This window comes from Columba livia, chromosome 10 (assembly GCF_036013475.1).
Source record: "Columba livia isolate bColLiv1 breed racing homer chromosome 10, bColLiv1.pat.W.v2, whole genome shotgun sequence".
Taxonomy (NCBI): Eukaryota; Metazoa; Chordata; class Aves; order Columbiformes; family Columbidae; genus Columba; species Columba livia.
In genome coordinates, this window is record NC_088611.1 from 21,441,567 (window position 1) to 21,459,212 (window position 17,646).

Here is a 17,646-nt window from a genome sequence, read left to right on the forward strand (position 1 = left end):
CCCTATGTTCTTCCCTGTCCTATGAGAGGGAGGGACTGGGTATTTCTGATCTCGCCCCTGGCCACATTCAGCTCCAACCAAGCAATCAGTGACTTCGCTGACTTGTTTTGTATACGGCTGTGGGAAAATTCCTGGTTGGCTGGCTATGAATTAATGAAAATCCTCCGAATGCTTCGCTAATGATAGCTCCCGTGGCTTTAAAAATGCTATTCCCTTTTTTAATTTGAGGGAGGTCACAGAGGTTTCCAAAAAGTAAGAAAAGAAACGCCAACATCTGGTTGTGCTCTGCTGATGGCTGCTTTTGTGTGAAGAAACCTTACGGCGTCTCCTCAGCATCAAACGCCTTCAAGGTGATCCTTTCTGAGGACTCTTTGCAAGAATACCTTCCCCTCAAACTGTGCTTCCTAATTAATTTTGCTTTGTATTTTCAAATGGAGGATTTTAGTCCTCCATGGGAATCCCAAACTCATAATGTGTCACTTAAAATACACCCTACCTTTATAAATTGAACTTATTTGAGTTTTGTATTTATAACATAAAAATATCGATATATGTTTCTCATATTTTCCTTCAAAGTTGTAGATCTCCAAGATTAAAACAAGCTGTTAGGTTAGATTCTGGGATTCACAAAAGGGAATCTTTTTGTTTGTATATCCATGGTGAAGTTCAGTTTCATCTGTTTGCGTATGAAGTTCCAACAAGTCATCTGATTTGTAGAAGTCACCTTTTTATAATTTCAATTGTACAGGCTAAAGTAGAACCATTTTTTAACTAATGCAGCTTAAATTGGGGGTGAATTTAGCTTAGCTAGCAGGAAGGTGAAAGATGAGGATGTTTAGGCCAAACCAGCAAATCTCAGCTGTTCAGACTGGAAGCTCGGGGCTGCACAGATGAACACGTGTGTTCCAGGTGTGAGTGGCCTGGGACCACGAAACATTAAAAATACAACTTTAGAGACTCCTGCTAGTCACACTATCTTTGTATTTTATACAACGATTCAAACTATACGCAGGCCTCGTGGAAACAGCACCGCGTCTGTTTTCCTTTTAAGCGTGGAATATTAAAAGTTTTGTTGAGTGATTTTTGTTTCTGTTGGTTTTTGGGTGTTTTTGGTTTGTTCCAAGAGCTAAAACCCTATCTGTTAAATCTGTGGCAAAGCCCTGTTTTCTGTGTTTTCAGAGAGCTCTCTTAGCCTGGTCTTGCCCCTAATTACAGGCAGTAGTAACGAACTGAGGGTGGAAGTTGGAAGCAGTAAGTTGTGTGGTTGCTGTGGGCGATCAGACTGGATGGGGTTCAGATCCAGCCCAGGACGGGGGTGTCGCTGGATCCCAAACCTCGGTAGCAAAGCTGTCGGTTTTGTGCTGGGCTTCCCCTTGCAGTCTGGGAGCTGTGGGGAACAAACGGGCGGTTTAAGCTTCACCCTGGAAGTGTGAGCAGATCCTGCTTGGGGTGCGATTCAGAAACAGAATGGAGTGCCCTAATTCCCATTAACTTGCAAGGGGATTTGCTCTCCTTTGTGGCCCAGGGTGTAGCTCCATTTAACATTGACTCAGCAGTGAAGCTGGTTGGTGAAAAAACGTCACTCCCATCCGCTTTTCCTCCCACTTTGGTGTTGCTGTTGGCCCTTCCCTCCCTGCCTGTTTTGATGCACCTGTTTGTAAATCACATTATTCAAACAGTCTGAATGGAAAGGATGGCCCAGTAGTTATGTATTTAATTTGATTTAATTTAATTTTCTCAACGGGGTCACTTGAAGGACACGATAAAGCGGGGTTCCCGGCAGTTGTGGTGAGCGAATGTGCTGAAGTGAACTGCAGAATGAAGGGCTCAGCGCCGCCGGGGTCGGCAAGTCCCTTGGCTCCCTCGGTGAGGAACCCAGTGCTCTGTGCGACTGTTCGGATAGCTTTAAAATTCCCACCCTTGACATGTGTTCATTTAAACACCTTCAAAAACAGTATCTCAGCAAAAGAGCCTGAAGTTAGTATGCTGAGCATACATGAATATTTGTTATAAAAGAATGTTTTTGTTATAAAAGAATGCCTAATGTTTTGCTTTTTCTGTTCTATAATACAAAATATTTAGCTAAGATACTTTTCAAAGAATCAGTAACGCAGTCTGTTCCAAGATAGTTACAGCTCTTTTTCCCCCAAAATTATGTTGGTGATGTTGAATAATTACCGTAGTTTACCTTCTGACAGCAGTAATAGGTTAACCACAAAAGAGGTTAAAATAAGAATCAAAGAGACAAAACAAACACCTGACTGAGCCTGACCCACAACAGGTGAAAAGTTATTATTCTGTGCTTCCTCGGGACATCCGTGGAAACAAAACCTTCATCTTTTATTCATTAGCTGGGAATAATGCAGGTTGGGCTCGCTTAGGTTGCTCCATATAGTGGCATTTCTAAGAGTAATTCACTAATCGTGCCATTCACTTTTGGGTTCTTTTTCAATAAGGACCACTAGCCGTGAAATGTCATGCAGAGGTTTGAAAATGGGACATTCAGCTCAGTAGAGAGTGAGCTGCAAGGACAGAACTTCCTTTTTATTACATCCTGGCAGTAAATGTAGGAATCAAAGCCACAAAATAAGCGACAGAATAAGGCCTGGTGCCGTGGAACAGCGCCTGTTCTGTGTAGCCACGTTACGTGTGGTAGACATGGTTTAATTGTCATTTATGGTGTTCCATTCAACCGCGGAAGTTGGCAATATGTCCACTCCATAGTTTGTGTGCGGAAAGTTGATCTGTAGTTGTGGGTGTGATCTGTAGTTACAGATGTGATTCCACCTCCCGTGTCCTCTCCAACCTGGGTAATTCTGCTGCAACAAACAGAAGAATTGTTTCCGTGTTTATGTTGTACAATCACATCCAAGTTGTATTCCTGTTGTAAGTTATAATTTGTGTGAGAAGTGCAACTTGCTGTAGATCTACTTCTCAGTTACTGCAATAATGAAGGTTTAAACTGAAAAGGTTTTACATTCTGTACTGTATTTAACTTCCTGTGCCATGTTTTAGGATGAGCAAGTTATATGTTCAGTATAACTTAGCTAATAGGAAGTCAAGTAGAAGTTTGCGAGACACATGTTCGGTGTAACTTTTCAATCGGTGTGTAGAAATAGTTCTGAAACGCACATGGCAGTTCTGGCTTCTTCAATGAGGTGGCGGCCAGAAGGAAACTCGTTTGCGGTGTGGACTTTCTGTATAGAGACTTTTGTTATAATTTATTGTTTCCTACAGAAAAAAGATCAGTTAGTGTGTGTCTCTTTAAAAATAACAGGTTAAAGTGATTGTAAACGCTTTTTCGAATAATCTTGAATTAAAAAGTTGGGGTTTTTGTCATAGTTTGATCAAAGTCCCGTAACCTGTGGCTCTGTTTTTGTTCCACATGCTGACGGTCTGTGGATAACATTAGATTTTTTCAGCATGAAACTGAACACTTCAAATCCCTAAAGCAGTCTCAAGTTTACGGTTAATAAAAGGATTTATTGTGCTGGATGTCATCTGTTCCATCACTCTGGGAGCAGAAACTGGCGGTGAGTGGACAGGAAATATTGCCATTTCAAATCGCTTCGGTCTTACGGTGAAAGTGTCTGATTGCAGAAAAATCCCTGAATATCGACGTAATAGAAATATTTAAGTAGAGTATAATCTTTTCCAAATACTTCTTTTTGCTTTATAGGATTTTACATGAAGACACTACTTATATTATTAGTGTTGATCAGTATTGATGCCGTAGCGTTTTCAAGGCAGAAGGAATAGTGGTTATATATTTTTCAGGTAAATATCTATACATGGAAAGTCAACAGTTACTGTGTGGTGGCCAAACTGCTTCAAAGTCTCAGCCATTGTATGTGTAGTTGGTTGGACTGTTGGGGGTGTGGACTCCTGTGTGATGATGACGAGGTTCTTCCAGCTTCATGGAGTCCTCCAAGTTGTCTCCTTTTCAAATGTATTTTAAAGCGTGAGATCTGTACATTGTAATTCAGTGTCTTGAACATCCCCTTGTGGAAAGCTCAGCATATTACTCCTGTAAATGTGACCTTTGTTCATCCTTAAATGTTTTATATATTAACTTTGTAAGTGGTTTTGGTTTGTTTTCCCTAAGCCTCGGTAGGTTATCATTGATGTTTCAACTTGCTCTTGTCAAATTTGTATCAGCACTTATTACCAGTTACGCTGATTATACTATTATAGTAACTTAACTTCACGCTGTATTGCCAATCAATTCAAGCAAATAATCCACAAACTATAATGTGAAAAACTCTGTCTTTTTTCTGTTACAGTCAAGCCTTTGCTTCTACACACCAGCTGCAGCAAATGGGGTGCTGAGGTGCGCGGGGTTCCAGGGGCCACATCCAGCAGCTCAGGAACGTGCTGCTCTGCGACTGGTACTATAAAATCCGCCTGTGCACACTGGTGCCTGGCCTGACCTTCTAGGTGTTACCGCAATAGAAGTGCCATGCAAGAAAATACATATTCGCGGAGTTTTTATTTCATTTGAATAGCTCGTGTCTTCAGTACAGTGTTTTACTGTTATTTCTGGCAGTTTGTAGTGGGGTGGGTGCAGTGACAGTGTGGGATACCCTCTCTTTGGCTTCCTTGAGTTTTGAAGGACTTAGTGTGGAACAAGTCTGGGTCTTATTGCTGCTGCTTGTGCGGAACCCAGCGGAATGTCTTGGGAGCAGCACAGCGATGGGGTTTTGTCTTTGTCCCGTTCCTGGCCTCGCCAGGGCGGGTGCTGAGGGCGCAGCCCCAGAGCCAGCCCTGCGGCTGGACAGCGGGCATTCGCCTTGGGGTCCTCTTATTTACCCCAAGAAGTGATTTCCTATTAGTATTTATTAGCGAGTATGGAAATTTATCATTTTAAAGAAAGCTGCTTCAACTGAAAAATGTTACCAAGATTTAGATTTTCTTTGCAATGGTTATTTTAAAATTGGATAATCCAGTTTTAATCATAATTACAAGAACAAAAAGTGCTCTGAGGTTCTAGAGCAATCCCTTGTGAAAAAGATTTGGAGTGAAAATACTGCAAGAGGTTAAATAGTAGTTAAGCAGTGGCACCGGTGCAGTAGTTGTGGCACGGGCCGTGTGGGTGTTTCAGCGGCCAGCACGTTTCCTGTCAATAGTGTTAATTAGTATGAGAACGGCAGTTCTGAAGCAGCCGTGTGCGCTGCGGATAGGATGTGTACGTAACCTTTGCTTTGGCCGGCTCTCAGGAGCACTTAACGTGAGATACGGAGGAAAAACGCATCTCATAAGCTGCTGTACTTGTTCAAGTGTATGATAAAGTGTGATATATCCACAGGGTGTGACTTTTGTTAGTGGAAACTGAATGAGGTCAGACTGGAGTGTCAACACCACTGCAAACATTAGATCTCTATTTAAAATTGTATTTAGATTCCCTTTTTTAGTAGTAAAAACCTCACAGGACTTAATAGCACATAATGCCCAAAGGGTTTCCCAATATAGAAATACTTAAAGCACACACATTTCCTTGTGTTGGTTTGTTTTTCCAACAGTAGGATTTAGCAATACTTAATGCTTTTGAAATCCAGGTACTGAAGAGACATGAGCACACGGGAATATTTGAATGTGTTCTGTCTTCATCCTTCTTTTCACTGGGAAAAGCCCCGATCTTACTGGCAGGAGCTGTCGTGTGTGAGAGGTGCTCAACAGCATCAATAGGGACCAAAAGACGTGGATTTGCAGGGCGTGAATATCAACGCTCTAGGAGAAGAAAGTCGGGTGCATTCTGAGACAAGCTTTATCCAAGACGGGCAGCTCTCAGAAATGGTCTCAGGCGCGTCTCCTCAGAAAGCTGTTCTGGGTGGGTTTATTGCGCTGTGTGAGTTGCTGGGTAACCGCGCTCCTCTGCCTGAGACCAGCACTTCGCGCTGGTGTTTGTGGGTTTATTGCGTTGTTTGAAAATATTCAGTGTGTTGATTTTTGGGGAGGCCTTTTTATGAATTTACCAAACATTTACACAAGAAAGTTGTCAAAATATTTAGTGCGACAGGGCAAACTATAGAAAACTTTTTAGGCAAACTCGCAAATTGTGGGAGAGAAACAGGAGCCGGGATCGTCTTTCTGCCGTGGTTCGCTGTGCTCAGTTCCAGGGCTGGGCTCGGAGATCTCACATTTTCACGGCAGGTGCTAAACAGTGTGGATTAAACTTGCTGCTGGTGGTGGTAAATTGTGGCTTTAGCAGCTGCTGAATTCAATATTCTTTCAGGAGGAGGAACTCGGGAAAACCGTATCTGGTTGAAATGGCAGGAGAATTTGTTCAGACCAAATGTAATTACCCGTGTGGGAAGTCAACCATAAACCCATGGATAATGTCAAAACTTTGTGAAAGATTAGATATTTAACGACCACAAAATGTCAGGACAATTCTTACACAAATGAAGTAGCAGTTCTTTATGTTCGCTTTAGGAAAATAAGAATTATGCTTAAAAGAAAATTTCGTGTCCTGGATTTTTATGTAAAGTAGTTTGTTGTTGTTGTACCTGGATTATAACTCTGGGCCATCTATACAGTCCTGGTTTTGAAGTTTTTACTTCTTAAAGGGTTATGACTGCTGGTTAAATTAGCACATTTTTTAAAAAAAGTCTTATACGGATGCTGCATAACGTTTGTTCAAGGCCACGGGGCTTAAATGGGGGCACTAAGCTGTGTTCTGGGAGATGGAATGTGCTCCGAGTGAGCGTGGCAGCCGGTTTGGACAAGGGAAGGTGTTTGTGCAGCCGCTCCGCGCTGAGCGAGCGGCAGCGCTGAGCGATCCGGGAGGATGTTCAGTCGGAGCAAGGGCCCGAGTGACCGCCAGACAACGGACAGTCTGAAGGGGGCGGCTGTGCAGGAGCCGTGTGCCGGCACCGGGATCCACCGCTGCGTTTTCAGGGGAGGGAAACGGGGATGTTTGAAGAGGACGGGCTGGTTTTGACAGGGCTGTGTTGGGGAGGAACCCGTTGACCAGCCTGGAGAGCAAGAGGACAATCAGGGCTCGGATGGAGCGTCAGGTTCCTTCATGCTCAAAAACGGTGGTTTTCTTCCCCCCATACACTTTATAACTGAAGGAAAGACGTTTTGCCTTTATATCTCAGGCCAAATTCAAGATGCAAACACTGCGAGGACACATTCAGCTGCTCTGGGGCTGAGCCTGTGTGCAGTGGCTGTAGAGATGAAACCGTGAATAACGAACAGTAGAGAACCAACTGAAATCTGGTCATTTCTTGTAAATTACGTTGCTTACAAAAGAAGAAACGCAAAAAATGACAACTTATTAAAAGAAGTTAAAAAAATATGTTGAAGAATCCAGGTTTCAAATGGTTCAATTATGAAATAAAGCACCGAGAAGCCTCTTGCTCCTTGAGTTCAGTTTTATTAAAGCTTATTTCTCCGGTGTCACTGAGATGGTTTTTAAAATGTTACTCGCATAATTTGTTCATGCAGTGCGGTAACATACATATATAAAGGCAAATCTGAATAAGATTTAACATTGGAATCATCAGTTACACCAAAGAGATGATAATAACAGTACGAACCCATCTGGCACGGGTTTAGCACTAATTGTGCAGTAAAGGGGTGCACACAGGTTGTGTGGGGTACATTAGCATGGATTATGTGTTGTGTTATATGCTGGGGGAAGCAATCCAGAATGCAGGTGTAGAAATAGTACAGAGCGTTCATCTCTTTACTGATGACTGGAAAAACAGAAGATGTTTTAACTCGCTTGAAAGCATCGAGAAAGCGTTCAGATGAGGAGAGCAGATGTCAGATAGAAAGCTTGTAGTTCACTGAGTATGAGAAACATTGACTGTTCATCTTTGGCGTTAGAGCTCAGAAACAATTGTCCCTTCAGTTTGCCTCGTGCGAGCGTGAAATGGGGCCCACGTGTGCGTGATGAACACGTGGGAGGTGAATGGTGGTTGGGGCTGGTGGTTTCCACCCAAACCCCGTTTCTGGCATTCGCATCTCGCTCCGTTTCCCAGCGCTGCTGTTCAAGTGCCCGTTCACATGCGGAAATTGCATTTATTGAATGAAAGCGTGTTTGCCCGACAGAAGTTGGATGCTGGAGTGTGTTTCAGTGTCATTTGTAAATAATTGCTAATGCCATCTCTGGCAGGAACCGTCAAGCGTGGAAAAGTAGACACTATGTTCACATATGAAACGCTGTGTGTTCTGCATTAAAAGGAAGAGGAAAAAAGCTTGAAAATTAAGCAGATTTAAAAATTTGTTTCCGTTGTGTTCAGTTTATGCCTCTGATGACAGACGTTAGTTAAATTTAGCTTTACTTGGAGGCACAATTAGTTCCTGTGGTTAAAATTTCATGGAAGCCTTATTTCTGGCAATGTAATCCTAACTTTGCTCCTCTCTGCCGTAGCAGTGGGTAGAAAGAGTTGTTGTAAGTGCATTTTGTTAATTAAATTGTTACCATAAATGAAGGGTAGGTATTAGAAAAACAAACAAAATTACAGGTTAAATTAATGTGATTGTGATAGTCTTTGACTCTTATGAATACTTGTGCTCTTTCATGTTGAAAAATGAGTATTTAAATAAAATGAAATGTCTGCGCATGCCGTGAACGTCCACGCTGGTTCTTCGGGAGCTGGTGTGTGTTGGTATCCAGAAATGGCTGATTTCGGAGGTCTTGGCATCTTAACCCGCACCGGCCAAGTTGTTCCTGTGATTGAGGAGCAGACCTGACCTGGATCTCTGTGATTTGAGGCAGTTCGTTGTGGCTCACGTGTCCGATACAGATGCAGGATTTGGATCTCAGTTTCTCGTGTGGAGTTCTGTGCTTTTTGCTCACAGAAAGTGGGGTTTAACGTTAGGGTGACCCCCCCCGCCTTTTCACAAATGAGATTTTTTTGTGATTTAACCTGTGTGCATTTCAAGTTCGATTATCTGCTCAAAGGTCAGTGCTCTGTAGCTCTTCACGAAGGATGTTTTAGGGGTGTTTTGGCTGGTGTGTTCCCAATGTGCGGGCACCAAGGGGATTTTATAGACGCAGCTCCAGGCAACGGAGATTTGCTTTCTAGTAAATTAGAAGCTGCATGTAAATTCAACAAATGTTAGTGGTTAATTAACTAAGAATGTAGAGCCCTGAGGCCACAGCAATAGTATTTATAAAGAAAGATACTTTAACCAAGTTGTCTTAGCTACAAGCCATTTAAATAGCACCATTACTTTATGGTTTACGTCCTGGAATCACACGTTATCTTTCTAAACTCACAGCAGTGACTGCTTGGAGGATTAATATCGAAGTGTAGCACCATCAGATTGCATTTATTGAATGAAAGAGATTGCCTGCCTTGCTGGCGTGGTTGTACCTGGAAGCCATATGGCAACGATCTAGTTCAGCGCTTGGGGGCCCCGGGTTCCCTCCCAGGTCCCGCAGCCGTTCCGCACCTTGCGAGCAAAGTTTTGCAGCCAGCAAGTTCAGCACCGTTTGCCTTCTGTTAGATTTACTTTTTGCTTCTGCTCTATTAATGATTGTGGTATATTGATTTATACTTACACTGTTACATATTTTGTGATGTCACCGTAATTCCAGTAGAAATGCAATTAAAGGTGCAGTAAAAAGCATTGCGCGCTCTCTCTATATATATATTTAATATAGGATATAAAAGATCCTATGTGAAGAATTAAAATACTCGTGCAAATTTTCTGTGGGTTTTGGTAAAATTTGTCTCAAATCTTCAGCTCTAGGACACAAAAGGAAAATGGGTAACAATTACTTTGGTCTCTCTGCCTTTATTTCTAAATATAAAACCTCAGTAGTTTCTTTTGTTGTTTCTTTGCATATTTCTCGTCAAACATAATGTCTTTGTTTTGCTGTAGCAGTAAGTGAAATGAGATTTTTATATAACTCAAGACAAACAGAAAATGAGTCAGAATAGAACAGGTATTAATAGAAAAGCTAAGATGGAAAAAATGGGCACCTTCCTGTCTCAGGAAACCCTTTCCCATAACAGCTTGTTTAATGCCAGCCTAGATAAAAGTTAAGCACATGAAAAGCTCCCTAAGAGGAAAGCGAGATTATGAATTTCCCTTCTGACAGCGCTATCAAGATCTGCTTCGCTTTCATTCCGTATGGGGTTATTTTACAGGTTGGGTTTTTTACAGGTAACTTGACTCACACCTTGTTTTTCCGAACACCTGAGTCTATTGAGAGCGGAGAACGGTTACCTGTGACCACGACAACACCGAATTCCTGTTGCAGTCCTTTTATAGCATGATCTTCCATCCTTTACATTGCAGCTCTGAACCCAGGTGTAATTCCATGTAAATGGGTAGTGGTTTTTCAGAAGGGAATGGTAAATACGATGTTATTTGCCTTTCAGGGAATGGTTTTGCTCTGTAAGAGTCGGTGTTACTGCTCTGGATTTCTCTCTCTAGTGAGGGTGGGAGTGATGCTACATGGTTTTGTTTCAAACCCTATTTCAGTGCTTTTGGAAGGTGTCGCTGTCTCTCAGGTCCCGAGTTCCTTTGTAGAGGTGCGGAAGAGACCAGGTGATTTTAGCCAAAAATCAATGGGGACATTGAAATGTAAATTCTCCATCTGTGGTTTTGTCTAATTAAGCTCTTCTCAGCCAGAGTTTCTGTAAAATATTTACAATACATGGTCAGGGCCTGTATAGGGGAGCGTCTCACATAAACAAATACAACAGATGCATCAACCACATCAGCCTCAGTGGAGGTAGAAATTCCACAAGAATATCAGGAACAGAACCAGAAATTACATATAAATATAGCTGTGTAAAATGATTTAATGAAGGATAGGTGTGGGCACATATTTGATTTATCATTAACCCTTGATTAACAGTGTGGTTCTTGTATGGGCATGATTGTCCTAGATGGTGCAAGATTCTGTGATTGACATCTACTGAGCATGTCAGGCTACTTAGGTCACAACGTCATGTCTTCATGCACATATTCCATCCAGACTTTCAAATCTCCTTGTTTTCACTTCTTTGAGTGTTACATTTGGAAAGTGGATGGCGGGTGAGTGTAGGCAGCGTGTTCTGCCCCAGCCCGTGTGGGGACGGATGGGCGCTGTGCCAACGGGAGGAAGAAAATAATGAATTCTGTCATCTTCCAACAAACTGCTTATAAAATAGAAACCTCTGTGAGTTCCAAGTAACTTGCTTTATTCAAATCACGTTCTTGCTCTTTCTCTACAGGGGCTGTCATCAGTCACCAGGACCAATGGACTACTCAATGTCACCTTTAAATATGACAGTAAGTTGACAATTTGCACTGTGTTCACAAAAGTCAGCGTCTCCAACGCAGTTGTCAATAAATAGCAACATGTCTCTTAAAAACGGCTCGAAGAACAGCATGAGCTCTTTGGTATTGACCTGGTTTTACAGTCTAGGTTTGTTTCTGCTGGATCTGGTGATTGTCTCCTTCTGTATTTCATTGAGAGTAAAATTCTTTAATAACTTGTAGTAGTTTCACTTTTGGATTGGCCCACATCACCTGCCCGGCGTTTGGCTGCAAAAGAACAGAAAATGGTTTTATTCTGTGCAAGAATGTAGTCATTGAAAGGTCCTCTGCACGCAAACTCGCGGGAAAGGATTATTTCCAACTTGATACATCTCTCCCCAAATTAACGTCAGTCCTCATCTTCTTCGGAGCAATTAGTGAGGAAAAATGTTCTCTTTTGGAGTCCCAACACGTGTCATTTTACTCTGAGTGTGGTACAGGCTGCACCCCTATTACAGATGGGCGTCTGCTTTGGGGTCCTGTGAACTGGGTCTGCAACTGGTGATGCTGGATGCGCTCAATCGTTTGTGATGTCTTCTGGTTTGCAATGTCCTGAGACCAAGGCTCCATCTAGATTTACTATACAGTACTTATTTTTATAGCATAAACAGTACACGTGTACTTTCACTGTGCTCAGTCTTGAAGAAGTACTAGGAAATGAACTGAATTCTTTACTTACATGGGAAGATGCGGGGCGCGTTGGAAACAGGTTGCTGGAACAGATCTTGAAGCTTCGGTGCTGTTAGCAGCCGGTGATTTACTTGCCCTGGTGTGGCGCAAGGACGTCGGCTGGAATGGTTTTCTTGAAAGCGTTGATTTCTCCGTGTTTTCAGACTGCACGCCGTACCTGAGCTCAGCGGGCAGACACGCCATCGGAGACGTGCAGAACATCACGCTCAGCCAGTACGCGTGTTACCAGCAGGTCGCGGTGACGATCCTTTGGACAGCAAACGCCATCGGTAAGTACTGGAAACTAAAGAATTTCGGCTGCAAAGGTGCTTTTCCAAGTCAATGAAATAGCTGTGGTTAGAGTTCAGGACAATATAGTTTTCAAAATTAAAATGTAAATCTGTTATTTTAATGTTCTTTTTCTCATACAGCAGAGTCTCAAGGTGATATTTCATGGTTCATACTCACTTAAAAAGCTTTTAAGTCAGGTTTTTGTTACAATGCAGTAAGAGCTGGAAGTTGCCATTTATGTGGTAGGCTTGCATCCTAAGAGATGAGATATGGCTAATAATACAAATGTGTATTTATTACACTTGAGATATTTTTTTAGCCCAGACCAGCATTTATTAAATCAAACTTTTTAGGTTAAAAAAAAAAAATGTCATTTTTTTGGTGGCCTTCCAGTGTTAAGTCAAAACCAATGATTAATTTCTGGGGTTCGAAAGAGTGTATGGAGGTGACACTTGAAATTCTGCAAAACTGCAGTTGAAAGCATTTGGTGACCGTCAGCTGCTGCCTGGAGAATGGAATCTCTGTGGGAAGCAAGGCTGGGAGTTGGTCCGTGTCCGAGCGGAGGTCAGTCCCTGGGAAGGCGTGAGGACAGAGCTGCTGCGGAACCGTCTCGGGTACCACGGAGACCGGACCCTTTTCCTTCCTGCTCCTCCGGGGAGCACAAATAGTGCTTTGGTTCCATAGAATAGCAAGAACACGTTGGGCAACTCACACTCTTAATCTTCTCCAAAATGATAAAACATTAAAAAAAGTCTACGAATCAAAGAAAACTAGTGACACGGAGGAGGTCCGTGGAAAATCATACATTTGGGGTGTTTTTTATTTTAATTTAACAAACACAGCATAAGCTCAAATTAGTCCATTTTGATTTATGTAGTATTTAGCTTACAAAGACTGTGGCTGTGTCTATTCTGCTATATGTAATGTTGAAAATACGTACTCAGATGGAGTAGGGGCAGGTCATCTTGCAGTGACTTCGATACCTGAGCCACAAAACCATCCCAGGGTGACGCTCCAACATTGTCCTGGGACATCGGTGTCACCGTCCCTCACCTCGGCCGTGTAACGAGTCCTTCTGTGCTGAGAACACGCAAAGAAATGTAAAGGCGCTGTGCTGAGAGGAAGGTGTGCTAGAGTGACTTGAAAAACAGGTGGAGTTCTGGCATCAGTTATAAATAACTGGGAGTATTCACGCACTGGGATAAATTCCATTCCATGTAAGTCAAGTTTTCTCGTATCCCACACTATACTAGAGCTGAAGAAGTTTTAACATCCACTGTCACTTTAATCTGGGAGTCTCAGGAGTGATAGGAAGGTGTGATAAAGGGGTATTTCTACACTTTGCTAACATTTCACTGCTAATAGTGGAAACGTGAAGTTACTCCAAAGCGTCGTGAGGGTGCTGAAGGTGGCGATGACTTGTATTGCAGTGATAATTCAGAAGCCCCAGCCGAGCTGCAGGCCCCTCTGCTCTAAGCGTTACACAAGTATGTAGTAACTGCAGCCTTTTGCCAAAGACTGGATTCTAAATAGGCAAGATAGAAAACGTGGGAAGAACTGACATACAACAACAGGTATTAAAACACAAACGTATGAAATACGAATGGTAAGTTTTATTTTTAAAGACAAATGAAATATATTGAAATTACATAGAATACCACATTATGCATTTTGAAGTATTCATCTTCTGTTTAAACACACTGTTGTTTGCAGGGATTGAGTACCTGAAAGGATTTCGAGTAATACTGGAGGAGTTAAAATCAGAGGGCAGACAGTGCCAGCAGATGGTTTTAAAAGATCCAAAGCAGCTCAGCCCCAGTTTTAAACGGACAGTAAGTGCTTTGTTTCAAGGAAAGTTTCATTCTTGCTCGATTGTGTGAGTAGTCCTGGAAGTGATTAGATGCTGCGTATACATCTAAATATATCTCTATTTAAATATACACACAATGTGCTGTTCACTAGGATGCTGGTTGCTTCCTGAAAGTATTATTGTGTAAACTAATGATAGTTGCTGCTCTAGAGACGGATCTAGTCCCCTTCTGGAGAGGCTTTCCTGAAGCTGGAAACTGTCATTTGGGTGACTGTGGAGCCCTCGTCCACATCTGTCAGAGCCCCTGGCCACATCTGTGTTGAGATTCCTCATGTCGATGTGTCATGCAGGGATAGATAAAGGATCCTTGATGTATTCGTTTCTGCTTATGTTTGCAAAACCGTGGCCTTGTCTTGAAAGATACTCTTGGTTATAATCGTTGATTTTAAAATATGTTGCACTCTTGTCTTTTTGTAGGGAATGGAATCCCAGCCCTTTGTAAATCTGAAGTTTGAAACAGATTACTTTGTAAAGATTGTTCCTTTTCCTTCCATTAAAAATGAAAGTAATTATCACCCATTTTTCTTCCGAACCAGACGTGAGTATTGCACACTTACCCCTCCACCCCTGCTGCTTAGTTTTCCCAACAAAGGAATGTGGTAGATGGTGTCAGAGAGTCTGGGTTGGGCTGGTTACTGACCGAGTCTTTGGAGGAAGATCGGGGTGTTGAGGGGAAAGACTTTGGAAGCCACAGGTAAACCTGTGCTGTAGGATAAACTGCGAGTACCCTTTGGGGTGAAATCTCATATTTGTCCTGCTTAGGTTTCTTTGCCCTGCAAAACTTTCTTAAAATATTTTGAAGTCTGTTGATGCAGCCTGCAGTAACATTTGTCTTTTCAGTAATGTTCAGCATCCCCGCTTACCCTGAGTAAATGTATTTAAGGCTAGTTTCAACTTCCTCTCCTGCTGTGCCGGGTCTGCCCCTTCTGTCTCACTTAGGAAGGCTATTTTCACATTAATGAACCTGTGTTTCTCGTATAAAGATGAGAATGCATTTGAAATCGTAACGAAGAAGTTAAATTTACAAAATATATTTACTTTGGGCATATTAGAGACTGGGAAAGAAACAAGAGTATTATCTTCAAATTTATGAACTCCCTTGCTTTTGCCTTTGTTCTTTTTTCTATTTAAACAACTTAGCATTTTCATACTGCATCATTAATATTTTTGTGTGTATTTACAGCATGTGAATTGTTGCTACAGCCGGAAAATCTTGTCTGCAAACCTTGTAAGTAAAATGTAACACGTTCTGCATATTCACCTGCACTTGAAGGTCTCCTGATGAATTTCTCCTCTGACAGACTGGAAGCCGCGCAACCTGAACGTCACCCAGCAGGGCTTCAACATGCACGTGTCCTTCGATCACGCGCCTCACAGCTTTGGCTTTAGATATTACTTTCTTCACTACAAACTTAAACATGAAGGGCCATTTAAGCAAAAGACCTGCAAACAGGTACGTCGCTGAGTTTTGCAGCTCTTAAAAGCGCAAAACCTATTTATTTATTAGGCCAATTAGAGTTTATTTATTAGACCCAACTTCTAAGATTTTTTTTTGTATAATTAATGATGTTTTAGTTCTGCAGAGGGAGGATTGTAGTCCTTGCATATTTAAATAGAGCGGATTAGCATGGCTGGTTTAAGGTGTCTCAATACAGCAGGGCACTGTGTATTTCTAAATCAATGCAAACTCATTTTTTTATTAGGTTTTAAAAGTATGTGCGTGGCTTGCAAATAATCTCTTTGTTTGATGTAGGAGCAAAACACGGATACTACAAGTTGTGTTCTTCAGAATGTGGCTCCGGGGGATTATATAATTGAGGTAATATTTATAAACAGTCATTTGTACAACAGCTAAATGAGCATGTTAATGGGGAAATGAACTGAAATTAAAGTATTTCAAGGCACATGCTGGTGAAATTTGACTTCAGGCGTCGCTACTGAAGTACCGTGGGCAAGGAAAGGATTTTAGGCAGATTGTTCTAGGCCTTCCCGTAGCTTTGCTTCCCTGAGTGGGCAGTTTCATCTGGGCCTTCAGGCAAAGGTCTGCGCCTTCGTCATTCTTCAACTTTTTAATTGGAATCGTGAAGATGGGTCAATTTTTACTACTCTTAAAAGCCGCGTATTTCTCTTGGTGACAGTATGTGAACTCTGAAAAGTTAATATTACAGCATTGACATATGTACCAAAAAGAAAGAGAAATGATTTAACTAATTACTAGTTTGTGGTGCTCTTTAATTTTAACTCTTTGAACAGTAGGTTTCTTCCCCTTTGGTCATGAAAGCTGTGGTGGTTGTTCACATATTGCAGAAAATAAAGAAAATTACATTTCCACAAAATAAAATTCAACTTTTACTTTTCTAAGCTGGTCGACGACACTAATACAACAAGGAAAACGATGCACTATGCGCTAAAACCAGGTATGAATTTTGGTTCTTTAAACAGTCTATTTACCTTATTAATTTAGATTCAGTTTTTATTACGTTGGAAATAATTGATTTGATCAGTGTCTATTTGCCACAATTAAGACTACTGAGGCAATTTTGCGGTGATTTTTTTTGACCTAATGATAAAAGAGTAGATGTACACACTTGTACATACACTTCCACATCTCTATGCATTGATATTCAGTACAGTTTAGATCAACATATCATTGGAAACCTTTGTGGGAAGCTCACTTTTCTTGTATATATGGATATGAAGAATCATATTTGCACGTGGCTAATTGTTCTTTATTTTCCCAAGTGCATTCTCCGTGGGCTGGACCCATCAGAGCTATTGCCATTACAGTCCCTTTAGTTGTCATTTCAGCGTTTGCAACGCTTTTCACAGTGATGTGCCGCAAGAAACAGCAAGGTAAGAGGGTTCGTTCAATACAGAGTCCAGTTAAATGTGCACTTTTGCAACAAAAAAAAGCCTTAACTGGTAGGTTTATTCCAGAAATACCTTCACCTGAAGGTGTTACTTTCCTTCTTCTCTCTCTTTCTCCTCACAGCTTGGGTATTGAGACTTGTAGCAAATTATTAATCAGTGCTTGGTGGTCATTTGTTGCCATAGAAAGTATTGGGTCACAAATCGAGACTCCGCTGTACAAAGGAGAGAACAAATTTGCTGTTGAGGAATATTTTTGGTTTGGAGTTCCTTTTTATTTGTGAAACTGCTACACGACTGTGTGGAACAAACAGTGATCTGAAAATCGATCTATTTTAAACATTCCCCAATTTCATTCAGAAATGCCTAATTTAGATTTATTTTGAACCAGAAGGAAAGTGAAGCCCTGTGATATCAACACAATTCTCCTCACTGTCTGGGATACTGCCTGGATCCGTTATTCCAGATGTGCTCCCTCCCCTGGAAGCTGCCTTTACACTTCATCCTAAGCCGTCCTCCTACATTTACTCTTTCTAAGACGTACTTGCACGTGTTTCTCTAAATTAAATTCCATCCCTCCTCGCTGACTTCTCTCTCCTCTGTGTCCAGGAGCTGGCAAAGCACATTTGTTGCATTGAGATGTTAAAAATCTATGCAGTTCCATGAATATGGAAAAAGAG

At 41.7% G+C, this 17,646-nt stretch overlaps 1 protein-coding gene across 2 annotated transcripts in view; it reads left to right on the forward strand.

Moving 5' to 3' along the window:
• The window catches only part of IL17RD (interleukin 17 receptor D), a 40,255-nt gene that overhangs the window by 15,201 nt on the left and 7,408 nt on the right, over positions 1-17,646 (forward strand). For both annotated transcript variants that reach the window (XM_021297978.2, XM_021297979.2), the window contains exons 2-10: positions 11,184-11,241; positions 12,102-12,227; positions 13,942-14,060; positions 14,516-14,636; positions 15,282-15,326; positions 15,400-15,551; positions 15,852-15,917; positions 16,461-16,515; positions 16,841-16,951. In XM_021297978.2, the coding sequence (XP_021153653.2) occupies positions 11,184-11,241; positions 12,102-12,227; positions 13,942-14,060; positions 14,516-14,636; positions 15,282-15,326; positions 15,400-15,551; positions 15,852-15,917; positions 16,461-16,515; positions 16,841-16,951 (853 nt within the window). The remainder of the gene's footprint in view (positions 1-11,183; positions 11,242-12,101; positions 12,228-13,941; positions 14,061-14,515; positions 14,637-15,281; positions 15,327-15,399; positions 15,552-15,851; positions 15,918-16,460; positions 16,516-16,840; positions 16,952-17,646) is intronic.